Raw genomic sequence first — 27946 nt, forward strand, 5'->3', positions numbered from 1 at the left:
ATTGGCTGGGGAGTCTAGAACCAGGGGCCTCAGCCTCAAGATAAAGAGTAGGCCATTCAGGACTGAGATGAGAAGAAATTTCTTCACACAGAGGGTGGTGAATCTTTGGAATTCTCTACCCCAGAGGGCCGTGGATGTTCAGTCATTGGATATATTCAGAACAGGTCAATAGATTTCTGACTAGTAAGGGCATCAAGGGATATGGCGATAGGGCCAGTGAATGGAGTTGAGGCAGAAGATTAGCCATGATCTCATTGAATGGTGGAGCAGGCTCGAAGGGCCGAATGGCCTACTCCTGCTTCTATTTCTTATGTTCTTATGTTTGCAGCACCTCAATGCTGGAGAATACTAACAGCGCAACTGTCAAAATGATTGTGGACATGGTCCCTTTAAGGAAACCGGCTGATGACGCGTCATCAAATTACGTCATCAGACCCTCGCAGGGCAGGCCCAATCAGTGGAAAATTCTTCTCACAAAGCGGGATGGAGCCGGGAATGGGATCGCAACCCATCACCTACCTCGGCCATACTGAACCCGCCTTGGTAGGTGAAATTGCGGCCGTAGTTGCTATTCTGGCGAAATTTTCAGGCAAAGTTAACTCCTTAACCAGTAAAATCTGACAAATATATTTAGACATCCTCCATATTATGTGCCAGGGAAGCTCACACAGTTGCCGTATATTGTCAGAGAATTTTCACGGTGTAGCTATGTGATATGTCATCACCATGTGATTATCTCCATACTCTTAAAGTAAGTGTCGTAATCTATTGTAGGTACTGGAGAAGGGAGGAAAAATATCTCATGACCTATGATCTAGAGAACCCTGGATGGGTACAGCTACGGCAACACTGAAGAAGCTCGACATCATCCAGGACCAAGCAGTCCACTTGATTAGCACCCCACCCACCAGCTTAAACATCCACTCCCTCCACCACCGGAACAGAGTGACTGCAGTGTGTCCTATCTACAGGATGCACTGCAGCAACTCACCAAGGCTTCCTTGGCAGCACCTCGAGAGACAAGGGCATCAAGTGCATGAGAAGACCAGTGCCTCCAAGTTCTGCATCTAGTCAAACACCATAACAACTTGGATATATATCACATTCCTTCATTGTTGCTGGGCCAAAATCTTGGAACTTCCTACTTAACAGTGTTGTGGGAGCACGTTCACCACACAGACTGCAGTGGTTCAAGAAGAGGTCCCACCACCATCCTCTCAAGGGCAACTCGGAATGGGCAATAAAATGCTGGCCTTGCCAGCGACGCCTACATCCCGAGAATACAGGAATCTCTCGATTTTCCGGCACCTAAATAATTGGCAATCTCGGTTAACCGGCAAAATGCAGGAGTAAGTTCAGGTAAGTTTTACTTCATATTACTAGCGTTCCTCGGTCTGTGGCTTTGCAATCGGGTGTGGCTGCAGCTGTTGCTAAGCTACAGAGACGCTTGGACCTTGTGGCCATTGTTCTGCACCTGTTGCTAAGCAAAAGGGAAGCCTGGGTTTGTTGCTCTGAGAGCTCCCGTACCTTTTAAAACTATAGCTCTCGATAATCCGGACTTTTTGATCAACCGGCACCACACCAGCCCCATCGGTGCCGGATAAAAAAGAGTTTCCTGTAGTAATAACAAAAGAAAATTTCAATATAGACTTAATGGCACAGTTCTAAAGAGTGTGCAGGGATAGAGGGGCCTGGGGTTCATGTGCATAGATCTTTGAAGGTGGCAGGACATATTGATAGAGTAATTAACAAAGCATATGGGATCTTGGGCTTCATAAATAGAGGGATTGAGTACAAAAGCAGGGAAGTTATGCTGAAACTTTATAAAGCTCTGGTTAGGCCACAACTAGAGTATTGATATGATATGATTGGGATAACGGATACACGGCTCCAGGGTGACCAGGGCTGGGAACTCAACATCCAGGGGTATTCAATATTCAGGAAAGATAGGCAAAAAGGAAAAGGAGGTGGGGTAGCATTGCTGGTTAAAGAGAGGATTAACACATTTGTAAGGAAGGATATTAGCTCTGATGATGTGGAATCTGTATGGGTAGAAATGAGAAATACCAAGGGGCAGATAACGTTAGTGGGACTGGTGTATAGACCCCCAAACAGTAATGCAGAGGTTGGGGATGGCATTAAATGGGAAATTAGAGACGCGTGCAATAAGGGCACAGCAGTTATCATGGGTGACTTTAATCTACATATAGATTGGGCTAACCAAATTAGTAACAATACTGTGGAGGAGGAATTCCTGGAGTGTATACGGGATGGTTTCCTGGACCAATATGTCGAGGAGCCAACTAGGGATCAGGCCATTTTAGACTGGGTATTATGTAATGAGGAAGGATTAATTAGCAATCTTGCTGTGCTAGGCCCCTTGGGTCGGAACGATCATAACATGATAGAATTCTTCATTAAGATGGAGAGTGAAGTAGTTGACTCAGAGACTAGGGTCCTGAATTGAAATAAAGGAAACTACGATGGTATGAGGCGCGAGTTGGGTAGGATTGATTGGGGAATGTCACTCAAATGGTTGACGGTGAATAGGCAATGGCAAACATTCAAAGATCGCATGGATGAACTACAGAATTTTTTCATCCCAGTTTGGCATAAAAATAAAACAAAAAAGGTGTCTCAACCGTGGCTAATGAGGGAAATTAGGGATAACATAAGATCCAAAGAGAGGACATATAAATTTGCCAAAAAAAGCAACAAATCTAAGGATTGGGAACAGTTTAAGATTCAGCAAAGGAGGACAAAGGGATTAATTAAGAGGGGGAAAATAGAGTATGAGAGTAAGCTTGTAGGGAACATAAAAACTGACTGTAAAAGCTTTTATAGATATGTGAAGAGAAAAAGATTGGTGAAGTCAAGCATAGGTCCCTTGCAGTCAGAATCAGGGGAATTTATAATGGGGAACAAAGAAATGGTGGACCAATTAAATACATATTTTGGTTCTGTCTTCACAAAGGAGGACACAAATAACCTCCCAGAGATGTCGCGGAACATAGGGTATAATGAGAGGGAGGAACTGAAAGAAATCAGTATTTGTAGGGAAATGGTGTTAGGGAAATGGACGGGATTAAAGGCTTATAAATCCCCAGGACCTGATAATCTACATCCGAGTGTACTTAAGGAAATGGCCCCAGAGATAGTAGATGCATTACTGGTCATCCTCCAGAATTCGCTAGACTCTGGAACAGTACCCATGGATTGGTGGGTAGCTAATGTTACCCCACTGTTCAAAAAAGGTGGTAGAGAAAAAACGGGGAATTATAGACCGGTGAGCCTGACATCGGTAGTGGGGAAAATACTAGAGTCCATTATAAAAGATGTAATAGCAGAACACTTGGAGAACAGTGACAGTATCGGACAAAGTCAACATGGATTTACGAAAGGTAAATCGTGCTTGACTAATCACAGAAATCACAGAAACCCCACAGTGCAGATAGAGGCCATTTCGGCCCATCGAGCCTGCACCGACACATATCCCACCCGATCCCCGTAACCCCTACACCAACACATATCTCACCCTATCCCCGTAACCCCACGTATTTAATCCCCCTAACACTAAGGGTCAATTTATCATAGCCAATCAACCTAACCCGCACATCTTTGGCCTGTGGGAGGAAACCGGAGCACCTGGAGGAAACCCACGCAAACACAGGGAGAATGTGCAAACTCCACACAGACAGTCACCCGAGGCCGGATTCAAACCCAGGTCCTTGGTGCTGTGAGGCAACAGTGCTAACCACTATGCCACCGTGCTGCTGGAATTTTTTGAGGATGTAACTGGTAAAATAGATAAGGGAGAACCAGTGGATGTGGTGTATTTGGACTTTCAGAAGGCTTTCGATAAGGTCCCGCATAAGAGATTAGCGTGCAAAATTTAAGGCACATGGGATTGGGGGCAAGGTATTGACTTGGATAGAGAAGTGGTTGGCGGACAGAAAGCAAAGAGTTGGAATAAACAGGTCGTTTTCCGAGTGGCAGGCAGTGACTAGTGGGGTACCGCAAGGATCGGTCCTAGGACCCAAGCTGTTAACAATATATATTAATGATCTGGACGAGGGAATTGGATGTAATATCTCCAAATTTGCAGACGACACAAAGCTGGGTGGGAGGGTATGCTGTGAGGAGGATGTCGTGAAACTCCAGTACGATTTGGACAGGTTGGGTGATTGGGCAGAAACATGGCAAATGCACTATAATGTGGATAAATGTGAGGTTATCCACTTTGGTGGCAAAAACAGGAAGGCAGATTATTTTTTGTATGGCAATAGATTGGGAGAAGGGGAAGTGCAAAGAGACCTGGGTGTCCTTGTGCACCAGTCACTGAAGGTAAGCATGCAGGTGCAGCAGGCGGTTAAGAAGGCAAATGGTATGTTGGCCTTCGTAGCAAGAAGGTTCGAGTACAGGAACAAGGATGTCTTGCTGCAGTTGTACAGGGCCTTGATGAGACCGCACCTTGAGTACTGTGTGCAGTTTTGGTTGCCTTATCTGAGGAAGGACGTTCTTGCCATGGAAGTAGTGCAGCGAAGATTCACCAGGCTGATACCTGGGATGGCAGGAATGACGTATGAGGAGAGATTGTGTCGATTGGGCTTATACTCACTGGAGTTTAGAAGATTGAGAGGGGATCTCATCGAAAGCTATAACATTCTGTCAGGCCTGGACAGACTAGATGCAGGAAGGATGTTTCTGATGGCCGGGGAGTCAAGAACCAGGGGTCATAGTCTATGGATAAGGGGTAAGCCATTTAGGACTGAAATGAGGAGGAATTTCTTCACCCAGAGAGTGGTGAACCTGTGGAATTCTCTGCCACAGAGGGCGGTGGAGGCCAGTTCATTAAATATATTCAAGAAAGAGTTGGATATATTTCTTAAGGCTAAAGGGATCAAGGGATCTGGGGAGAAGGCAGGGACAGGGTACTGAATTTGGATGATCAGCCATGATCTCATTGAATGACGGAGCAGGCTCGAAGGGCCGAATGGCGTACTCCTGCTATATCTTCTATGTTTCTATGTTTCTATTATCTGAATGGCAATAGATTGGGAGAAGGGGAAGTGCAATGAGACCCGGGTGTCCTTGTGCACCAGTCGCTGAAGGTAAGCATGCAGGTGCAGCATGCGGTTAAGAAGGCAAATGGTATGTTGGCCTTCGTAGCGAGAGGGTTTGAGTACAGGAACAAGGATGTCTTGCTGCAGTTGTACAAGGCCTTGGTGAGACCACACCTTGAGTATTGTGTGCAGTTTTGGTCACCCTATCTGAGGAAGGATGTTCTTTCCATGGAGGGGGAGCAGCGAAGATTCACCAGGCTGATACCTGGGATGGCAGGAATGACGTACGAGGAGAGATTGGGTCGATTGGGCTTGTACTCGCTGGAGTTTAGAAGAATGAAAGGGGATCTCATTGAAACGTATAAAATTCTGTCAGGACTAGACAGATTAGATGCAGGAAGGATGTTCCCGATGGCCGGGGAGTCCAGAACCAGGGGTCACAGCCTAAGGATAAGGGGTAAGCCATTTAGGACTGAGATGAGGAGGAATTTCTTCACCCAGAGAGTGGTGAACCTGTGGAATTCTCTACCACAGAGGGCAGTGGAGGCCAGTTCATTATATATATTCAAGAAGGAGTTGGATATATTTCTTAAGGCTAAAGGGATCAAGGGATATGGCGAGAAGGCAGGGACAGGGTACTGAATTTGGATGATCAGCCATGATCTCGTTGAATGGCGGAGCAGGCTCGAGGGGCCGAATGGCCTACTCCTGCTCCTATCTTCTATGTTTCTATTGCGTCCAGTTCTGGTAGACAGAGAAAGGCTGTTCCCATTAGCTGATGGTGCAAGGACTAAGGGACACAGATTTAAGCTTTTAGGCAAGAGATATAGGGGGGATGTGAGGAAAAACTTTTTTATGCAACGAGTGGTAATGACCTGGAACTCGCTGCCGACAAGGGTGGTGAAAGCGGAGATGATCAATGATTTGAAAAGGAAATTGGATAGGCACTTGAGGGAAATAAAATTGCAGGGCTACGGGGATAGAGCGGGGGAATGGGACTGACTGGATTGCTCTACAGAGAGCCGGCATGGACTCGATGGGCCAAATAGCCTCCTTCTCTGCTGTAATGGCTCTATGGGGGCAATTATCCCTGCCCTGGGGAGGTGGGTATAGAGGTGGGACTGCCAGGAAAATGGCAGAATCTTGGAGCGGGTACCCATCCCGCCCCCAACCCGCCTCCGTGCCATTTTCCCAGGAGGCGGGTACTTGACCCGCGCCGGGTCCCATCTCCTCGAGGCGGGAAGAGGATTAGTGCCAATTAACTGCCTGTTAACAGGTAGTTAACAAGCAGTTTTTTGGCTAATCCTTATTTTGAGCCCTAAAGTGTGGGCTTCCCGACAGCTCCGAACCTCAGCAGGTCAGCGAGGCAAGCCGTGGGTCTGCGGGGGTTGGAGGGGTCGAAATTTCCAGTGTGCAGGTGAGTGATGAGTGCAAGTGTGGAGAGGTAAGTGTGTGAGGTGAGTCTAAAGTGTTTTAATAAGATTACTTACCTTTGCTTCTTCCTCCAGACTTCATCCCTTTAGGCTGCGGAGCTGCCTCATCTCACTGGCAGAGAAAGCTGTCAAACGACGACAATTCATCTGTCAAAAAATTTTGACAGATGAAACGTCATACGCTGATGTTCTCTGTCACTGGCTTTCCCTTAATTGGCCTGCTAAGCGGCAGGCTTAACAAGGCCAATCAAGGGAAAATAGCATGGGTTGGCCAAACGTCGATGGAGGCGGGACTAAAACCCGACAAGCAGCTTTCCCGCCTCCATCACGTCCCCATTGATAAAATCACCCCCATGACTCTATATGTGTGTTGTTACCCACTTTGGAAAAGAAGGAAGAGGATAGATGGGATTACTGTATGATAGGAATAACCCAACTCAACTTTTGGGATAACAACAGAAAATGCTGGAAATACTCAGCAGACCAGGTAGCATCCGTGGAGAGAGAAACAGAGTTAACGTTTCAGGTCTGGGACCCTTCATCAGAACTGGAAAAAGCTAGAGATGTAACAGATATTAAGCAGGTGCAGAGACGGGGGGAGGGGGGGTGGGGGGGGAGCGGGGGGGGAGGGGAGGAAGGAATTGAAGGAATATACTGTGCTTATGTAAGAGGCAGGAAAGATAAAATGTTGCAAATGGGAATGGCAAAATCATACAGCATGAAAAATGGGGGCAGGGGTTATAGTTTGAAATTGTTGAACTCAATGTTGAGTCCAGAAGGCTGTAAAGTGCCTAATCGAAAGATGAAATGCTGTTCCTCGAGCTTACATTGAGCTTCATTGGAACAATGTAATAGGCTGAGGACAGAGAGATCAGAGTGGGAGTAAAGCAGAGAATTAAAGTGACAGGCGACCGGTAGCTCAGGGTCACCCTTATGGACTGAACGGAGGTGTTCCGCAAAGTGGTCGCCCAATCTGCGTTTGGTCTTCCCAATGTAGAGGAGACCGCATCGTGAGCAGCGAATACAACTTTTGGGAAATCGTCAAAGAAAATATTGTTTTTTCAGGAAGCAATTTACTTAGTGGATTCTAGAGGAAGAAGACTGCTAGGATAGCTTCTCAATGTGTACAATAGGGAAAAAGAACATCGTTGGAGTTCACTGTTATTGTCAACCTTTAAGAATAATCTATCACAGAAGGCTGTTGTGACTATGGAATAGAGTGCACATATGGCAGGGGTCTGTAATTTAATATGACGGATGATTATATTTTGCTATATAACTTTTAATAATAGGCCAATGCGTTTCTGTACAAAAAAGGAGCAAAAGGTTCTTCTATAAAAGAGCAGCATATTGATTGCTTCATAAGATCAAACGAGAACAATTCACAGGAATGTAACCTTAAACTAGAATGCTCCTCTCAGGAGAAATCGGCAGGAAATAAAGGGAGAACAGGAATAAATGACCTGAGCGTGCAGGACTCTAGACCAGGGGGCTTAGGGTAAAATGTGACTCACTATAAAATGGCTATTTCATTCAGGATGCAACTTGCCCTTCTAGCACCCTATAAGTTGTTCTTGCATGTGGGATTAATAAACTCGCAAGCACCTTGTCAGATCACCATTCCTTTCAAATTCCTCCTTGCTTCTACACAGCAGAGAGCTAACTTTTATCAGAATAACTCAGTACCTTTTGTGGAGGGCTAAAGTTCTGTTACATATCTATCTCTTTCTCTTATCCTGGCTCTAGGAACTTCCCAAGTTGACCAGCTGTGACTAGAGCTCTGGAGACACATTATATATATATGTCAGCTGACAGCCACAGGTGTGGGGAGGTGCACCACAAGTGATGCCCGGGCAGCTTAATCTGTATCACTGGGGTAGATGTAGTGATACACCCAGTGCGTAACTTTCTGAACCACCATGCACTGTTGACAATGAACCTAATGTACCGTCAACGCACAAATTCAGGGGATGAAGAGATACGCCGTGAGTTACGAATCTCCAGAGCTTGCTGGCCGACTTTTGCCACTCTGTCATTTGCTTCGCACAAACGGCATCTTGCTCTTAGCCTCTGCCATTATTTTTAAGAACATGCTGGATTTGCACATTAATTACCCATTAAACACATCGCAGAAAGTTAGGGCTGGTAATTAAGAGTGTAAGTACCTTTTCAACAACGTGATAATTGTTATTTCAATGCCAATCAATCTCTTTGGCCCAGAAAGGGAACAATTTAAACTGTTCAATCTCATTCATGCATATGGTAAATTCTTTTTAGAGATTTTAAAAATTTCAAATTTCAGTTTTTAAAATGTTTTCTTACTCTTCCTTTCTGCCTCTTTTTCTCTCTCTCTTTGAATCCAATCTTTCTCTCCCTCTCTATATTTCTCTTTCTGTACCTAATTTGATTCTAATTCACCCTCCTTCTCTATCATTCCTCTGTTTCTTCCTCAACCCTTAAAGCTAATTGGTTAAGGAGATAGACTGTTGGTCCCATCATTCACTAAGGTTCCAGATGCCCGCTTGCCCTCCCACTTATCAGATCGCACTTCCAGCAAGTTATGGCGCAAGAAAGTTTTGAGCTTTAACAACAATGGGAAAGATCTTCGTGAATTAGATGTGAAAAGGAGCAGGGTTTCACTTGTCACCAGGCTCTTTTTGAAAATTACTTTTTTGAGAAACTTAAAAACATATTATTTGGTATCCTAAACACAGCGGGCCGTATTTTCCAATCGGAAGCCTCCTGCGTGCGGAGGCCTCCAATCTGGAAAAATCTACGAACTTATCTGAGGGCTCCCGAGGTACGTACACTTCCGTTCCAGGGCCTCTCCAAACTCGAAATGTGCAGGGCCCACGTATCCCAGAGGCGCATGCAGTTCGCAAGCAACCCTGGGATCACATGGGCCATGCGAAGCCAATAAGAGAAGGGAATCTTCAGATAGACCTGTCAAATATATGAATGGAGAGCACCCCAAAAACACTGTAAAATATTAAATAATTTTTTTTTAAATCACATTTTTAAAATGAGTTGAAATTACAATAAATTAAATATTTTCAAACAAAAATTAAATTTTTTGAAAAATATAATTAAAGTTTTTTACTGGGCTAAAAATAAACTTACCTTTATTAAAAGTATTTTTAAATGATAAATGAGTGAAATTTTTAAAGACACTTTTTTCAACTCTTATGCTGGTAAAAGCAGGCGTAAGATTTCTAAGGGTTTTCTGAGGGCGGAGGTTCTTCAGAAAGCAGAACTCTCTGCCTGCAGAGGCCCTTCTCCAGGGCAGGCGTCCGATCTGTTAAGAGCATTCTTGACAGATTGGAAATGCCGGTTTTCAGCGCATGCGCTTGGCATGCCTGAAACTGGCATTTCCGATGTCCCTACGGGTGTGTACCCGTAGGCATCGGAATATATGGCCCAGCATTTTCCTAATTCAATGCACACGAGACCAATTTCTTGGTCTTTTAATTCACCAGAAAGTCAACTGTAATTGAAACAATTCTAACACTTCAGCAAAACAAGAAAAGCTAAAAGGAAGAGGAATGTGAAAAAGAAGAACTTACAGTACAAACTTTCACAGGAACCTAGGAAGTGACATGGCATCTGAATGGAGAGTCCTGCAGCAGTCTGGAAGTTGTTAGAATTAATGAGGGGTATAGGTTTTGAAACACCTACAAAATAGCATTTCATGACCAAAGTGGTGCAAAGTGAAAGAAAGCATGTCAGGAAGATCTGCAGGCACCAAGTCCAGACTGCCCACACCCACCATTATACCATCTAAACTACCTGTAGACCATGGCACACCTACCTGGCACTGGCCCTGCAGGCTCTGGATCAGTGCTGTGCAAGTCTGTGCCATCTGCTGCAAAAACACCAGCAGCCAAACTGTACCATCATGACAGCACCATCAGTGGCAGACAACGTCACCTCCTCCTTGAACGTTATTGCCTCTTCCTCCTTCCAGGCTTGCATAGGGATGATTTGCAGCACATTAGCATTAAACAGGTGACTGATGAATAGCCAGCACGGCCAGCACTTTCATCCCCTTTAGCAACAGCAGCGTGACACAATGCCCAATGTCACCACACCAGCATTTCTCAAAGGTGAGGGGTCATTGATGATAGCCATGTGGCCATCCTGTGTTTCAGTGGGGCCAATGATAGAGTCCCGGTTCCTTATTGCTCTTTAGGTGTTGTGTGTGCTTTTGCACAAATGAGCTGACCTTGCACGTTAATGCATTGATCAGTTCATTTGGATATTTTGATGTTGCTCCCAGTGAATTGTTCGTGACAAGTTGAGAGAGTGCCGAGCTCATGGGGGCAGGATGTTCAGTGCTAGCAGCACATCAATGGCTGTGGGCCATCCAGGACAGCAGATGCGTATTTTTTTTAATTCATTCATAGGATGTGGGCATCGCTGGCAAGGCCAGCATTTATTGCCCATCCCTAATTGCCCTTGAGAAGGTGGTGGTGGGCCGCCTTCTTGAACCAATAGCAAAATACTGCAGATGCTGGAAATCTGAAATAACAACAGAAAACACTGGGAAAACTCAGCAGGCCAGGCAGCATCCGTGGAGAGAGAAACAGAGTTAACGGGGGTGATTTTCATTCAGAAGTCGGGTTGGAGGCGGGACTACAACTTTCGGGGTTGTAGTCCCGCCTCCATCGAGATGCGGCCAATCCACGCGATTTTAACTTGATTGACCTTGTTGAGCCCGCCCAGCGGGCTCAGCAGGCCAACTAAGGGCCACGCAGCAACAGGTGACATCATAGACTGAAATTTCATCTGTCAAGACGTTTTGACAGATGAAATATTAGTGTTTCACAGCTGTTTGAAGCTGTCAAACACTGACAGTCTTACTTCTAACCTGAGTTCTTCTACACAGACTCAGTTAGAAATCTCACCGGCACAGAAAGCTGCAGGTTGTCACTTTTGACAGATCGCAGCCATTCTGCTTTCTGTGCCGATTAGATGATGGACTCCCGAAACCTAGAGGAAGGAAGGCTAAAATGGTAAGTACAGGTAATTTAAACTTCTTTACACACTTTAGACATACAAAACACACTTACCTTTGCACTCATGCGCACATCACTCACCTGAATACCGACATCTCGACCCCTCCAAGACCTTCAACCCGATGGCCCGACTCCTCTAACTTGGCGTGGTTTGGAGCCATTGGGAATCCCACACTTCAAGCTTTAAAATAGGGATTAGGCTAAAAACTGCCTGTTAACTACCTGTTAATAGTTAATTGGCACTAATCCCTTCCCGCCTTGGGTAGGTGGGTCCCAGTGCGGGGCGGATACCCCCCTCCTTTGAAACTTACATGGAGGCGGGTTGGGGGCGGGATGGTGTCGGGATCCCCAAATTTGGGACTTTAACCCCCCGCACACCTCCAATCCCGACTCCACGGGTCAATGAAAATTGACCCCAACGTTTCAGGTCTGGGACCCTTCATCAGAACTTCTTGAACCACTGCATTCCGTGTGGTGAAGGTACTCCCACAGTGCTGTTAGGGAGGGAATTCCAGGATTTTGACCCTTCATCGACCTGAAACGTTAACTCTGTTTCTCTCTCCACAGATGCTGACTGACCTGCTGAGTGTTCCCAGCATTTTCTGTTTTTATTTCAGATTTTCAGCATCTGCAGTATTTTGCTTTTGCTCCTAACATTCTAGGTGCTTTCTGCCTCCATTGCCCTGTGCTCAGCATATCAGATGCAAAGTACCTTTTTGTACTTCAGGTACCACATTATTGGGCCCAAGTATGTGACTATGCATCTTGCAAGTAGGTTGTAGTACAATGGTGTTACGTGTAAAGCCACTTGAAGATGCAAGTGTGTCAAGGGTGTCAGTTGTTGGTTGCACTTGAATGTGGCCCTGCTGGGGTATGGGCCTGCATCATAAGCGGTGTAAGTGCCATTAGGCATTATGATAAATGTGGAGCAGATTGTCAGTTACCCCTTTGTGGGGTGCATACCCAGACCATCTGCCTGGTAAATGGTACCATTGAGTTGTCTTACTTTGGTGCCTTGATACCTTGAAGGTTGCCATTTTTTCCACTTATCTGTTTCCGATGCCTGCTGGCCATGTACATAACATTGAACCCTGACTACCTGAAGGCACGAGGCGCTACTGTCCTTTGGAATGGTAAAAAAGGCTACTGTCCTCCCCGCCACCTTATACAGCAGCACCTTATTTCACCAGCCATCAAACAGGGGTATCTAGTCTGTGCCACTCCATCATTTGCCCAAAGACTGTGTTTGCTGCCTCCTCACTTATACCGGTTTTTGTCTCATACAGTCTTTAGAAATATATTTTTTTAAATAATTGAGTCCTTTGCAAAAGCTGCAACATTTGTTCCCTATTTACCTGTCTGTGAGGTTTTACTGTGTGCAAAATGCCTGCCACATTTGCTTACATACAATAGTTACTGCACCTTGCAATAATTCATTTTATGTAAGGTGCTTTGAAATATATCTGAGCGATCTGAGAAGGTGTTATATAAAGGCAATGATGGAGCTTGATCGTGCACATGTTACTTAGTATTGGTGGAGCAGTTAAAGATTATAGAGTGGTTTCACCGGGATAACAGCTTCCATTTAGAACTGCTTACCACAAGTCAGATGTATCACCATTGCAAGGCTACATGGGCAGCACTCGAACACCAAAAAAGTCTATTCGGTGTCCTAATGATTATCAGGAATTGTAGCACCTTTCCGCAGGGGCCCTTACAACATTCAAGAAGCATTTAGATGAGCACTTGAAACGCCATAGCATACAAAGCTACGGACCAAGTGCTGGAAAATGGGATTAGAATAGATAGGGCTTGATGGCCGGCGCAGACACGATGGGCCGAAGGGCCTCTTTCTGTGCTGTATAACTCTAGGGCAGGATTTTCATTGGGCCGTGGAACGGGATTGGAGGCATGTGGGGGGTTAAAATCTCGAAATCAGGGGGGCACAAATCCATCCCGCCCCCAACCCGCCTCCATGCCAGTTTCAAAGGAGGCGGATACCCGACCTGTGCTGGGACCCGCCTCCCCGAGGCGGGAAGGGGATTAATGCCAATTAACTGCCTGTTAACAGGTAGTTTTTAGCCTAATCCCTATTTTTATTGCTGAAGTGTGGGATTCCTGATGGCTCCAAACCACGCCAAGTTAGCGAGGCGAGCTGTTGGGCTGAAGGACTTGGAGGGTTCGAGATGTCCGGTGTTCAGGTGAGTGATGGGTGCATGAGTGAAGAGGTAAGTATGTTTGGTGTGTGTAAAGTGTATAAAGAAGTTTTATTTACCTTTACAGCCTTCCTTCCTTCAGGTCTCAGGAGTCCCTCATCTCACTGGCACAGAAAGCAGAATGGCCGCGAGCTGTCAAAAGTTGCAGCATTCAGCTTTCTGTTCTGGAGAGATCTCTAAATCAGCCTGCAAGGAAGGAATTAACTTAGTGTACAGATTGTCAGTGTTTGCCAGCTTCAAGGAGCTGTCAAATGCTGATATTTCATCTATCAAAAGTTCTTGACAGATGAAATGTCAATCTGTGACGTCACCTGTTGCCGGGTGGCCCTTAATTGGCCTGCTGAGCCCGCTGGGCAGGCTCAACAAGGTCAATCAAGTCTCAATCACGTGGGTTGGCCACAACTCAATGGAGGCGGGACTGCAAGCCCAAAAGTTGTAGTCCCACCTCCTACACGCCTCCAGAATCAAAATCCAGCCCTATGACTCTATGGGCTGGATTTTCAATGGGCTGTGGAGGCGTGATTGGAGGCATGTGGGGGGTTAAAATCATGAAAACTAGTGGGCGGGGACCCCCTTGGCCTGGTTCCCGACTCCGAGCAACTTTAACTCATTTGTGTCTAATGGTCCCGACTCCGTCCCGCCTCCAACAGGCGGGATAGGTCGTTAAGGCCCTTAAAAAGCATTAAATAGCCTCTATAATCCTATTTTGAAAGGCCCTTGCGAATTTAACCCTGTTCCCATGTGAAACACACCTGGTGGGAAACACGATGGGAAAACCTGGCGGGAGCACTATTGGACTGCTGACTAACAGCTGCAGGTCAAACATTAAAGAGGAGATTTGATCAGCCATCATTTGCAGGTGGCAGGACTTTGTTGTCTCAGGTCTGGGGGAACATTTAGAAGGCATAACCACAGCTGTGGAAGTTTGGAGCCTGACACCCATCTCCAGTGTGACCTCCTGGGAAACCCCTCTCGCCACCCTCACTGAGTGCTTCCTCAACTGAGGCATATACCAGAAGCACGGGAGCCATTTATTTCCTTCCCTTCTGGGCATTAGATGAGCTCGAGCACCAGCCGCAGCACCAGCAGAACCAGGAACAACAACAGCACCAACAGCAGCAGCAGCAATAGGCGCGCCAGGCTGCTGCTCACCCACCTGAAGCGGCACAGGCCAGAAGGGGCCAACGCTTGGAAGCCCGTCGGTGCAGGAGACATCTCCCAAACAGGGTTTACAGACACAGGGTCAGCTATCTCAACGGGTCTGAGCAGCAGTGCCAAAGGCAGCTCTGACTTTCGCGAGAGGTAGTGAGTGATATCTGCGCAATGCTGCAACAATACCTGCAGCCCAGAGGACCAGGTAGACAAGCCTTATCAGTGGCTGTCAAAGTCACCACCGCACTCAACTTTTTTGCCTCCGGCTCATTCCAGGGATCAGCAGCAGACATCAGCGACATCTCCCAGGCGGCCGCATACACTTGCGTCACACAGGTAACCGATGCCCTCTTTGCCATCGCGCACAATCACATCCATTTCACCAAGGATCAAGCAAGTGTCATGGCGTGAGTGGTTGGATTAGCTAATCTGGCAGGCTTTCCAAGGGTGCAGGGCGTCGTTGACTGCACACATGTGGCCCTTAAGGCACCCCATCGCAATCCAGGTATTTTTGTCAACATTTCCACTCCCTTAACGTTCAGCTGGTGTGTGGCCACAAGAAGGAAATTTTGCATGTTTGTGGCAAGTACCCTGGCAGTTGCCATGACCCCTTCATACTGCGCCTGTCTAGTGTGCCTCCGCTATTCAGTCCACCAGATCAACTTAACAGATGGCTACTTGGAGACAAGGGCTATCCCCTGAGGACGTGGCTAATGACGCCATTGAAGAGCCAATCCAACGCAGCTGAGGAGAGCTACAACTCCAGCCACATATCCACCAGAGCCATAATCGAGCAAACCATCGGTTTGCTGAAGATGCGCTTCAGATGCCTGGATAGATCCGGTGGAGCCCTGCAGTACTCAGCAGCCAGGGTCTCCAGAATCGTCGTGGTTTGCTATGCTTTTCACAACATGGCACAGCATCATGGCTTGCAGATTTCTGAGGACCAAGTGGCTCCTCACATACCCTCCTCAGATGAGGAGGAGGAGGAGGAGGAGTGCGAAAACACACATCCTGCAGAGGCCCATCAACCAGCAGCAGCATTACGCGAGAACATTGCTGCCCGAGATGCAAGGAATGCACTCATCTTGGCCAGATTTGCTTAGCCTAGCCGATCAAGCACTTTTGCCTTGCAGCTTCTTGCCTGAGCATCGACAATGGCCAAGAACCTGAGGATTCCTAGCTATTTGACCAGCATACTGACAGTTGCAAGTAATCCTAAGCCCTCAATATGAAAGTCCCATTCGCGAAATGACACACGCCACAACTGCAACAGTTGCCATCAGAATTTTTATGTACAAGAACCAACTGATGGCATTTTTACAATAAACACATTTCACCCAAGTGACTACCCTTGTGACTATTTGTGCAAAATTTTTCTCTTACGCGTGCTCCTACGTGGTGCCTCCCCTGTGGCTTCAGCAGATGTGGAGGCCCCTTGCTCACTTTGCTGCTGCTCCTGTCTCAACACCTTTGGCGGGCGTCCTCTGGGGTTGCGAGCCTGTGAGGGCTCGTCAACAGTCTGCTGCTCCTATGGCTGTGCAGGGGTTGAGACGCCTATCTCACTTGGGTGTGGACTCCGGTGGGGCTCTGACCGAGGGCTCTGCAGTGGTATGGAAGTGTGAGCGCTTGGAGAGGAGCCCCCACTTCCTTGATGTCTGCCACCAACTTCCCTCTCATGGGTCAGATCCCCCTCAGCGCCTGCAAGTGGCTGGAGAGCACCTTGCTGCGCATCGGGGGGGGGGGCCATGGGGACCCCTATCTGCAATGGCAGTCCTACTCAGAAGGACTTCCATGAAGGTCTGGTTTCTCAGTTCAATAGATGACCATCGCTCCTCCAGAGATATTATTCTATTATGAACACTCACCATGTTTTCAGCACTCTGGCGACTTATCTCCTCCATGGCCGAAGCCATCCTCTCCTCTGCTGTTGCAATCCGTCCGAGGGAGGTTGCCATCCTTTCCGCCGTGATGCGTTCTTGCGCCAATGACTCCACAAAGGCTCTGCTCATGGTCGCTATGGACTCCTCCATTTGCTCCACACTCGCAGCAAACCTGGAGACAAAACCTGCCAGAGATGCCTACATCTGTTCCTGGAGTTCCAGCACCGCTGATCTTATGGATAGACCCAGAGGCAGAGGGTCGACATGCAGCTGAGCCGAGCTGGCAGAGTCCTGCGCCCTCCAACTAGGACTCTCCACTGCTGCCCTGTCTCCACAATCTGCTGATGCTCACTTGTGAGCTGTGATACACCAGGTGACAACACTACTCTATGTCCCGAAGGTCCCACCGAGGTGTGAGTGTCTGCGCTGGTGCTGGGTGTGCTGAATTCTGCTGACGCTGCACCCTCAGAAACTGCAGCTTCCTCTGAGGAGTCTGGCTGCTCAGCCTGTTCTTCCTGCCTAGTGGGGACGGGTGCTTGCGATGGTCCTGTGGGGGAGTAAAGGAAAGAGTCACAGATGTGATGCCAAGGTTACATGCACATTGCATATTGCAGATGCTCATAAGTCCATCTGTTACAGCTTCAAAATCATTATCAGCAACTCATGCAATGCCAATGAGAGAGATGGGAAACTTTTCTGTCACCAGCTTGCTGTGTTGCACCCGTCTGTCGTCCCCCACTTGTGCATCCTCCTCTACTCCCACAATTTCCAGGACCGCCTCCTCCCAGGGGGTGAGCTGGCCTAATGAGGCTGTCCCTCCTCCTGTCCTCGCTCACTCTCTTTTATTTTGAGCTCTCTTTTCCTGCAATGAGGGAGACAAGTGGAGGTTGAGTGAGAATGAAGGAGTGAGTGTAGAGATTCCATAGCATCGATACTTAGAAGGAGACAAAGATAGAGTGAGGTGGCAAGACCAAGGGCCCTCCCTGTGTCTTGTCAGTTGTTTGCATAGCATCACAGTGATAGGGAGTGTGAGGGCTGCACAGTCGAATAGTTATGTGAATATGACCATAGAGAGAGAGGGAATGGGTAAGGGTGCATGGATGTCAGTGTCAAGTGGGATGTGGAGGAATAGATTGCTGAAGCTGAGTGCTGGTGAGGAAAGGCAATGGGGATCAGATTGAGGGTGATGGGAAAATCATACTCACTTTTCCAGTGCGGAGAAGGTCATGAAATCTCTTGCGGCACTGTATCCAGGTTCTGCGGGTGACTCCCAAGGTGTTGACCTCCTCAGCCACCTGCATCCACACTGCCTTGGTCTGCTTGGGAGGCCTCTTCCTCCCTGTAGAAGGGAAGAACACCTCCCTGTTGGCTGTAGCCCCATCTACTAATGCCTGCAGGGCCACCTCGTCAAAACGAGGAGCTGATTTGGGTCTCCCGCTCGTCATCTTTCCTGCAGGTCTCTCACACTCCACAGGCAAAAGCTTGGCAGTCTGCAGAAGAAGCAAGGCTTGCTGTAGACCTTAAATGCAGCAGCAATGATGACATCATCGGAGGCAACTTTCAGTCAGGAAAAACCCATTTGCCAAGGGTTCCCACACGTTGGAAATCAATTGGACAATTAAGTTAAAATTGCATCAATCTCCCACATCCATTTAGATTCAGGTGGATAACACGAAATGCAGATAACACGACACCATCCCACACCTGAGTTACAATCCAGCCCTATGACTCTATGGAGTGTTGCACTGTCAGAGGTGCCATCTTTCGGATGAGATGTTAATGCGAGGTCCTCGTCTTCCCTTTCAGGTGGACATAAAAGATCCCATGGCACTATTTCGAAGAAGAGCAGGGGAGTCCTGGCCAATATTTATCCCTCAATCAACATCACTAAAATGGATTATATGGTCATTATCACATTGCTGTTTATGGGAGCTTGCTGTGGCAAATTAACTGCCACACTTCCTGTGCTTCTACATTTCAAAAGTACTTTGTTGGCTGTAAAGTGCTTTGGGGCGTCCTGAGGTCGTGAAAGGCGCAATGTAAATGTAAGTCAAGTCCATTATATTATTAGACAGCCTGCCTCCAGCTATTTTTTTATCAATTGGAAATGTTAAATAACACTTACTTTTGCTGCTATGGACCCAGCCTTGCATAATACATAGATATTTATTACCAATTACAGTTCTGGGATACACAAAATGAAGTAGCACGTTGTGTGCATCCTTATCATCCTTCTTAATTGCCAATTAGTCATTTTAGATTTAGAATTTTTTTTCAGATTTTATCTCTAAATTTGCCAGTGTTACTGTCAGCAATTAAACAAATACTCATTGCTAGATGATCAAAGGATATGCATATCTTGGGAAATGAAATACAATTTAGATTTCTTTGATTGATACTCTGACTGGCCAAAGACAGAATTGTGAAAATTCACCCTCCTGTAAGGAATATGCTTTTCAGTCCATATGCACAGTTAAGACAGAGGTAGTAACAGTTTTAAGCAATGTATTGAAAAGTGACCATGGGCCTTGAATCCAGAGAGGTTACACTGGTCTCCTACTGTGAGTCGCCCCTGAACAGATCAGTTGGATCATAAGTATACACCAAAGAGGTAATTTTCTAGCCTCATGTTCCCGGTGGGGAACCTACCCTGCTGAAAGCTCAGACTGGAAATCCTGCTGCACGCTCCACACCATTTTCTGACCATTATTTAAAATGTGGTCACTGGAATTTCAATACCTACTCTCAATAAGCAGAGCTCTCTACCAGGAGCTTGAGGTTGAAAAATGACCTCTCCCATCTTACATGCGTTGGGGGAAAGGGAATGTGGGTGGGGACGCAAAACAGATGGAATCGCTTTTGTCGGCTGTTATACGACACGACCGATATTCAGTTCTATTGAAGTCAGTGGAACCGGGTATTGGGCGGAGCGTATAACGGGCATCCAATTACACCCTCATGATCTTTGGGCCAAGCTGTTTATCTTTTGTCTAAAATCATGCAAACTATACCAGGTGAAGCTCAACATGGTGAGCAAAGCCCTCGAGGATCTGCCATAATGTATTAAATGTCTTGCTTTTAATGCGCACTTTCTGCAAGTGTCACATTTGAAACCTTCCCCCTCTCCTACTTCATTGAGAATTACATTATTATAAAAAGACTGTATCCTCTGAAATAAAAGTAGAGAATGCTGGGAACATTGCTCAGTAGGTCAGGCAGCATCTGTGGAGAGAGAAACAAAGTTGACGTTTCAGGTCGATGACCTTTCGTCAAACCTGGGAGATTTAACAGTTTATAAGCAAGTACAGAGCCGGGGAAAGGGGGAGGAAAGAACAAAGGGGAAGGTCTGTGACAGGGTGGAGTGATTAAATGATGAAAGGGATGTTGGTACAAGGCAAAAGGGGGTGGTAATGGGACAAGTAAAGAAACAAAAGATGGGTCTAGAAGAGGTGTAAACGTCAACAACAGAACCATTACCAGCATCTGCTGTCCGAAAAATGGAAGCGGTGGTTCTGTTGTGAAGTGATTGAAATCAATGTGGAGTTCGGAAGGTTGTGAAGTGCCTAATCGAATGATGGGGTGCTGTTCCTCGAGCTTCCTTTGAGCTTCACTGGAACAGTGTAGGAGGCCTCTGACTCTGACCTATCATGAGCAGTGCCATGGGCGATCTGCTAGTGGCATAAAGACTTCTTGACTATGGAATATGTTCGATGCAGCTCACCTCCTGCCATGTTTTCTTTTTTGGTGTTTATCGTGGGCGCTGAGATGTGGAACACCATCTTCCTATTTAAACAATCCCTGTAGGTTTGTTGTATGATGGTTACTGCTACTCAGTCCACAATTACTTTTACCCCTCCTAGAATTAATGTAAATTCATGACTCTCCTGGTCCATAATGACTTTCAAAAATAATCAACAGAATAAATATATCGTTGACACTAAGGGGACGATTTTAACTCAGCCGTGAGGCGGGCTTTGAGGCGTGTGGGGGGTTAAAATTGCAAAAACTGGGGGTCGGGACCCCCCCCCGCCTGGTTCCTGACCCCGGGACCCCCCCGCCTGGTTCCTGACCCCGGGACCCCCCCCGCCTGGTTCCTGACCCCGGGACCCCCCCGCCTGGTTCCTGACCCCGGGACCCCCCCCACCTGGTTCCCGACCCCGGGACCCCCCCTGCCTGGTTCCTGACCCCGGGACCCCCCCGCCTGGTTCCTGACCCCGGGACCCCCCCGCCTGGTTCCTGACCCCGGGACCCCCCCTGCCTGGTTCCTGACCCCGGGACCCCCCCGCCTGGTTCCTGACCCCGGGACCCCCCCGCCTGGTTCCTGACCCCGGGACCCCCCCTGCCTGGTTCCCGACCCCGGGACCCCCCCCGCCTGGTTCCTGACCCCGGGACCCCCCCGCCTGGTTCCCGACCCCGGGACCCCCCCCGCCTGGTTCCCGACCCCAAGCCATTTTAACCCAGGTGTGTCTGATGGTCCCGAATCAGTCCCGCCTCCAACAGGCGGGACTGGTCTTTAAGGCCCTTAATCAGCAATAATTGGCCTTTATAATCCCATTTCAACAGGCCCTTGCATTTTTAACCTTTTCCCACGTAAAACATGCCTGGTGGGGATCACGCCTGTGAAACCTGGCATGAGCACTATTGGCTTGCTGACTATCAGCTGCAGGTCAAATATTAAAGAGGAGATTTGATCAGTCATCATTTGCAGGTGGCAGGACTTTGTTGTTTCAGGCCTGCGGCAACTTTTACCAGGCTTAACCACACCTGTGGAAGGTTGGAGCCTCACACACATCTCCAGTGTGACCTCCTGGGGAACCCCGCTCGCCACCTTCACTCAGCGCTTCCTCAACGAAGGCATATACCAGAAGCGTGGGAGCCAATTATTTCCTTCCCTTCTGGGCATTAGATGAGCTCGAACACCAGCCGCGTCACCAGCAGAACCAGGAACAACAGCAGCAGCAACAGGAGCGCCAGGCTGCTGCTCACCCACCTGAAGCTGCACAGGCCAGAAGGGGCCAGTGCTTGGAAGTGGCTTGAGAGCACCTTGCTGCACATCAGGAGGCCATGGGGACCTGTATCTGCATTGGCAGTCCTACTCAGAAGGACTTCCATGAAGGTCTGGTTTCTCTGTTCAATAGATGCCCATTGCTCCTCAAGAGATGTCATTCTATTATGAACACTCACCATGTTTTCCATACCCTGGCGACTTATCTCCTCCATGGAGGTTGCCATCCTTTCCATGGTGATGCATTAATGCACCAATAACACCACAAAGGCTCTGCTCATGGTCGCTATGGACTCCTCCATTCGCTCCACACTCACATGGAACCTGGTGACAAAACCTGCCAGAGACTCCTGCATCTGTTCCTGGAGTTCCAGCCCCGCTGATCTTATGGATGGACCCAGAGGCAGAGGGTCGACATGCAGCTGAGCTGAGCTGGTAGAGTCCTGTGCCCTCCGACTAGCACTCTCCACTGCTGTCCCTGTCTCCACAATCTGCTGATGCTCACTTGTGAGCTGTGATACACCAGGTGACAACACTACTCTATGTCCCGAAGGTCCCACTGAGGTGTGACTGTCTGTGCTGGTGCTGGGTGCACTGAATTCTGCTGACGCTGCGCCCTCAGAGGTTGCAGATTCCTCTGAGGAGTCTGGAAGCTCAGGCTCTTCCTCCTGGACAGTGGGGACGGGGCTCTCGATGGTCCTGTGGGGGAGTAAAGGAAAGAGTTAGAGATCTGAGGCCAAGGTTACATGCACATTGCGTATGGCAGATGATCATAAGTCCATCGTTATAGCTTCAGAATCATTATCAGCGACTCATGCAATGTCAATGAGAGAGATGGAAAACTATTCTGTCACCAGCTTGCTGTGGTGCACCCGTCTGTCCGTCCCCCACTTGCGCCTCATCCTCCAGTCCTACAATCTCCAGGACCGCCTCCTCCCAGGGGGTGAGGTGAGCTACTGCTGGTGGCCCTCCTCCTGTCCTCGCTCGTTCTCTTTTATTGTGAGGTCTCTTTTCCTGCAATGAGGGAGACAAGTGGAGTTTGAGTGAGAATGACAGGGTGAGTGTAGAGAATCCATAGCATAGATGCTTAGAAGGAGACAAAGATGGAGTGAGGTGGCAAGACCAAGGGCCCTCCCTTTGTGTTGTCAGTTGTTTTCATAGCATCAGAGTGATAGGGAGTGTGAGGGCTGCATAGTCGAATAGTTAGGTGAATGTGAGCATAGAGAGAGAGGGAATGGGTAAGAGTGCATGGATGTCAGTGTCAAGTGGGATGTGGAGGAAGAGATTGCTAAAGCTGAGTGCTGGTGAGGAGAGGCAATGGAGATCAGATTGAGAGAGATGGGAACTTCATACTCACTTTTCCAGTGTGCTGAAGGTCATGAAATCTCTTCCTGCACTGTATCCAGGTTCTGCGGGTAGCCAATAAGGCGTTGACCTCCTCTGCCACTTGCAGCCACGCAGCCTTTGTCTGCTGGGGAGGCATCTTCCTCCTTGATGAAGGGAAGAGCACCTCCTTGTGAGCTCTTGCTCCCTCCACTAAGACTGCAGGGCAATGTCGTCCAAACGGGGTGCAGACCTTGGCCTTTTTCTTGCCATTCTGCTTCCAGCTCAGTGTATCAGCAAATGCCAAAAGGTTGGCAGCCTGCAGAAGAAGCAAGGATTATTGCAGACCCTAAATGCAGCAGCAATAATGACATCATATTATGCGACTTTCTGACTGGAAATACTCATTTGCCAAGGGTTCCCACACGTTGGAAATCAATTGGCCAATTGAGTTAAAATTGCATCAATCTCACACAACCATTTAGATTCGTGTGGGATACACCAAATTCGGGGAACCCGACAATTCCCCTCACCTGAGTTAAAATCGACCCTTAAGTGTGACCCCAAGAGCTGCTAAGCTTCGGACCATATATGCTTACAATCAAAGTGGCAATATGTAGTCACCACAGTGATATCCCATATGACTTCTTATACATTCTCAGCATTTTCTGTTTTTATTTCAGAGTTCCAATTTTCACAGATTTTTTTTACCTATAAATTCTTTCTAAAAATTCTTACCTCTGATACATTGGTTTAAAAACAGTCTCATTTTTGTATGGCATCACCTTACCCTATCAAACTAAGTAATGGATTCAGAAACGGACAAACAATAAAATATTGTCCGGAGTTGTGGCTATTCTACTTATTTGTATTGAGTTTTCAGAAACCCAGTCAGTAGCAGATATCGTAACAGCAGCTTCTCGGCATAATCAAGGCCTACCATGAAGACTACCAACTTAAGTGCTTGTATAATCCAGTGGAGAATTGCACGGAATTGTGGCAATGTTCACATGTCATGACAGCTGGCACTGTTTCTGTAGCATAGCAATTCCACCCTGAGCGCAGCACACTTTACAAAATCAAAGATGGCTGGAAAGTGTCTGTCTCCCGCATCTTTTATTACACTAAAGGTATCCTGGGGACTTTTGTAGCAGTTTCAAAACACCTTTATGAAACAGATAAATCATAAACAGCAGATTTATGCTGTCTTTCTTTTGGTTGAAAAACATTGACAACAGGATGAATGTGATGACATCATCAATAATATGACATGAAGATTTGCAGGACAGAAAGTCTTCATACCTTTACGCAGAATGATATTCATTATGTATTTCTTTCTCATAATAATCTTCAGGCATTAGAACCATTTAAACTGCACATTAGTAATTTAACTTCTACGCATTTGGATACACCAACACACATTTTACGTTAAGTTAGAACTTCACATTTAAACTTAGAGTAACTATGAATTCCGACAGCCCAATAATTACACTTGACACATCGTAAGAGAGCAGCCATTTATTACAAGGCCGAATGTATGAAATCTATTACAAAGCAGGGTTGTAACGGCCTGCCAAAACCAGATAACCTGGTCGACTGAAGCTAGTCTTTCCTCACTTTGAACGATGCAGAACATTATACACCAGTGGTTCCTAAAGTAGAACCTGCCAGTCATGTGTAACCTCCATTGACATTTTCAGTGTAGCCGTGCTCCCCTCCCCTTTCAGCTTTGAATTGTCCCTGTGCTTGGAATGGAACATTGCAGCTGGCTTGTGATTTTAGTAGACAGTTGTTAAAGGTTTCAGACAGCTCTCACTGGCTGTGTGAAATGGTGAATAGCAGCTGGCGGGTACTTAAGATGTCAGTCGGAAAATGGTATTGTTCCTGCTGCCTATAAAGCAACGGACTTAAGTAAGAACTGCTGAAAGGGTGAAGGGCTCTTATGGTCTGTTTTTATGTTCAGGTGAGGAATGCTGAGACATAAAAGTCCAGCCGGGCTACTCTGATTGCTCGGCAGGTAAATGCGGCGCATGATGTGATAATGACTCATGTAAAATCCAGTTGATCAAGGTAATCTGTTGAGCCATACTGATCAGAAGGTGTAAGCTTCACTTTCTGGTCTGTGCTGAACTGGCTGTATGCATCGGTTAGACGGATGTTGTTCCGCCGGGCTGGGGATGGGAAAAGCAACCAGCATTCTTCTGATCATTATCCAATGGCCCCCTACCTACATGTGAAAACACTGCTGGAATACAGGGTCAACTGTGATAGGCTCTGTGGACAAATAAACTGGCAGCCATCACTAGGAGAGATTTTCCAATACAGACGCAGTTAATTACTGAATGATTAGTAATGGGTGCAAAGCTCGCTCAAAGTGAAGTATACCATAATTTTCCATGGTCAGCTCCTTATCATAATTTGCATAAGTTGATGTGCAGATTTGGACACGTGCAGGGAGTGCTCGAGGGTCGGCGCAGAAAGATGTACATACATGAAATTTAAAGGGATCTGAGAAAGTGACAGCAGGGTCAGCATAGGGAAACAAAAATCATTGCAGCTTTAGAAAAGGCTCAAAAGGCATTCCAGTCCATCGTAGCCTTCTCCAGAGCTGAGGGCAAAAGCGAAGTGAAAGGAAACCCTGGCCTAGAAATTCAGTTTGCACAGTTTTGGGGCGCTAAAGTCGGGCGTTCGGTAAATTTAGCGCCCGCCGGAAACTGCAGGCAACCGCGCCGAAATTCAGTGGTTTTGGCCAAGAGTTTTGGCGAGCGCTGAAACCGGCGTTGCAATGCTCGGTTCCGGCGCTAACCCGGCGCTGCGGCCTGATAACGCCGATGCCGGGCGCAGCGCAGGTGCGGTCATGTGTTGCTTGACAGCAGACACCCTGACGCCGGCCTGCTCTTAAAGGGGGAAGGGTCAACTTTGACTGCTGCCACGCCCTGCACACTGGAGCCCTGCTGCTAGGCCTCAACAGTGCTGGTGGGACAAAATAGCGCCAGAACAGATGGAGATGGCCCGTGAAAGAGCCCAGCGCTTCTCAGACCATGCACTGAGGGTGCTGATTGATGCTGTCCAGGAGAGAAGACCCATCTTGTGCCCAGACAATGGCAGAAAGGCTCCCAGGAGAGAGTTCAGGAAAGCCTGGAGAAGCATCGGACGCAGGGTCTCCTCAAACTCAGATGTGCCCAGGACTGCGGACCAGTGCCGCAAAAAGTTCAATGACCTCTGTCGGCTGGTGAAGGTGAGTACCCTTTCCACTGTCCTCCTCATCCTTGCATGTGAGCCTCACACTATGGGCAAAGGGACCTCAAAGGCATAATGGGCAGCCCTCCTCACGCAGCAATGCCACTGGCATGATCATCAGCAGCACTTTCTGCACTGACCACACTGGCCAGGCTATTCCACCATGGGAGGCAGTACACACAGCAACAGGGCACCACACTGTACTTAGAGTCCGTCCTTTCTCTTGCAGGCCAAGCTGGCAAGAAATGCGCGCAGCCGGCTGGAGACCGGTGGTGGACGGCCCCACTACCAGGCTCTAAGTGCTCTGGAGGAGAGCGTCGCTGGACTCCTGCGTCCCCGGGTGACTGGCCCTGTAGCCATCGGGGATGCCGACCCTGTGCTGGAAGCCACTGGTAAGGAGATGACCGCTTGCAGCTCTCTCGTTACCCTAGTGCTTCCGATCTAAATCCTTTCCCACTGACGGAAAAATGCGCATAATGCCACCGCTCAGGCGTCCCTCGCTGACGCCCTGTCCTCACTTTAAAGCTACTCTTGTGCCTTCCTGCTTTCAGCTGCTGAGGAGGAGGTGGTCCCTGAGGCGCCGGGTGCCAGGCCCTTGGAGGAGGAGGACGTCCAGGACGAGGAGGAAGCCGGGCCATCGGGCGAGCCCTCAGCCGTGCCAGGGGATGGCAATGAAGGGGGGACGTCTGGCATGCAGGAGAGCCAGGGGGAGGTGTTGCAGGGGAGGGCAGATCCTGCTTGCAGTGGGGTCCAGGCAGGCGGCAGGGGTCGGCCAGCTCGGCCGGCTTCTCCCCAGCTGCAGAGTCCTCTCTCCAGTCCGGAGAGTGGCCTCGGCCAGGAGGTGCGCCTCCTGCAAGAGATCTCGGTGGCGTCTGACCGGCGCCACCATGAGTTCATGGGGGTTGTGCAGCAGATGCCGCATGCCATCGAGTCCCTGGCTCAGAGTGTGGCAGCATTCGGCCAATCACAGGCCAGGGGGGTGGAGCAACTGGCCGCCGTGCACGCCAGGGGGGTCGAACTACTCGCGGCACTGCAGGAGGAGAGTCGCCAGAGAGGTGGTTCCCTCGAAACACTGTCACAGCAGCTGGAGGCACATACCCGGGCAGTGCGGTCACTGACTTCTGCCACACTCGCTTTGACGCAGAGGCGTCGCACCCGCACCCGCCGCCCTGCTGCAACACAGCGGCCTGGCCTCCAGCACATAGCTGCGCCAGCTGAACTGCCAGGCCGGATGACTGCCACTGTGTCTGCTGAGCCTCGCGCGCCTGGCAGCAGCCAGCTTGCCCCCCTTGGAGCATCCGACACTGCCACTCCCCCAGCCAGGGTGCGAGGAGCTGCTGCTGCCACTGATGCTGGCCAGACACAGCCGAACCAGTCAGCAGCCGGCCCCTCCCGGGACGTGCGTCGTGTTGGCTGACCCCCAAGGCCATCTGTCGCGACGCATGGGGGCCCTCATGAGCCTTCCCCCAGCCTTGAGGCCGCCACAGGGCCCACGTTGAGGCGGAGCAGTAGGCCGGGCAGGGGCCGGGGAAGGCTCTCTAAGGACTCGCCCTCTCGGCACAGCCGCTAGAGTGTGGTCTCTGCGGCATTGTATATATGGGGGGGATTGTGTTTTG

General features: G+C 48.4%; 1 protein-coding gene across 1 annotated transcript; it reads left to right on the plus strand.

Moving 5' to 3' along the window:
* Positions 1-483: 483 nt before the first annotated feature.
* On the plus strand, positions 484-27747 carry LOC147121452 (uncharacterized). Its single transcript, XM_085977780.1, has 3 exons — positions 484-543; positions 26539-26722; positions 26882-27747. Exons 1-3 carry the CDS (start codon positions 484-486, stop codon positions 27745-27747), a joined length of 1110 nt encoding a protein of 369 aa, XP_085833906.1.
* Positions 27748-27946: the final 199 nt, after the last annotated feature.

This window comes from Somniosus microcephalus, chromosome 3 (assembly GCF_052327205.1).
Source record: "Somniosus microcephalus isolate GS21.2 chromosome 3, FLI_Smic_1.0, whole genome shotgun sequence".
Taxonomy (NCBI): Eukaryota; Metazoa; Chordata; class Chondrichthyes; order Squaliformes; family Somniosidae; genus Somniosus; species Somniosus microcephalus.

What these genes read in the sequence shown, in the direction of transcription:
- LOC147121452 (XM_085977780.1), top strand. Translation starts at nt 484, where the DNA reads ATGGAGCCGGGAATGGGATCGCAACCCATCACCTACCTCGGCCATACT. An exon ending in GCCATACTGAACCCGCCTTG is followed by an intron (nt 544 to 26,538) that starts GTAGGTGAAATT and finishes CACTGTACTTAG; the next exon opens with AGTCCGTCCTTTCTCTTGCA. An exon ending in CCCTGTGCTGGAAGCCACTG is followed by an intron (nt 26,723 to 26,881) that starts GTAAGGAGATGA and finishes TCCTGCTTTCAG; the next exon opens with CTGCTGAGGAGGAGGTGGTC.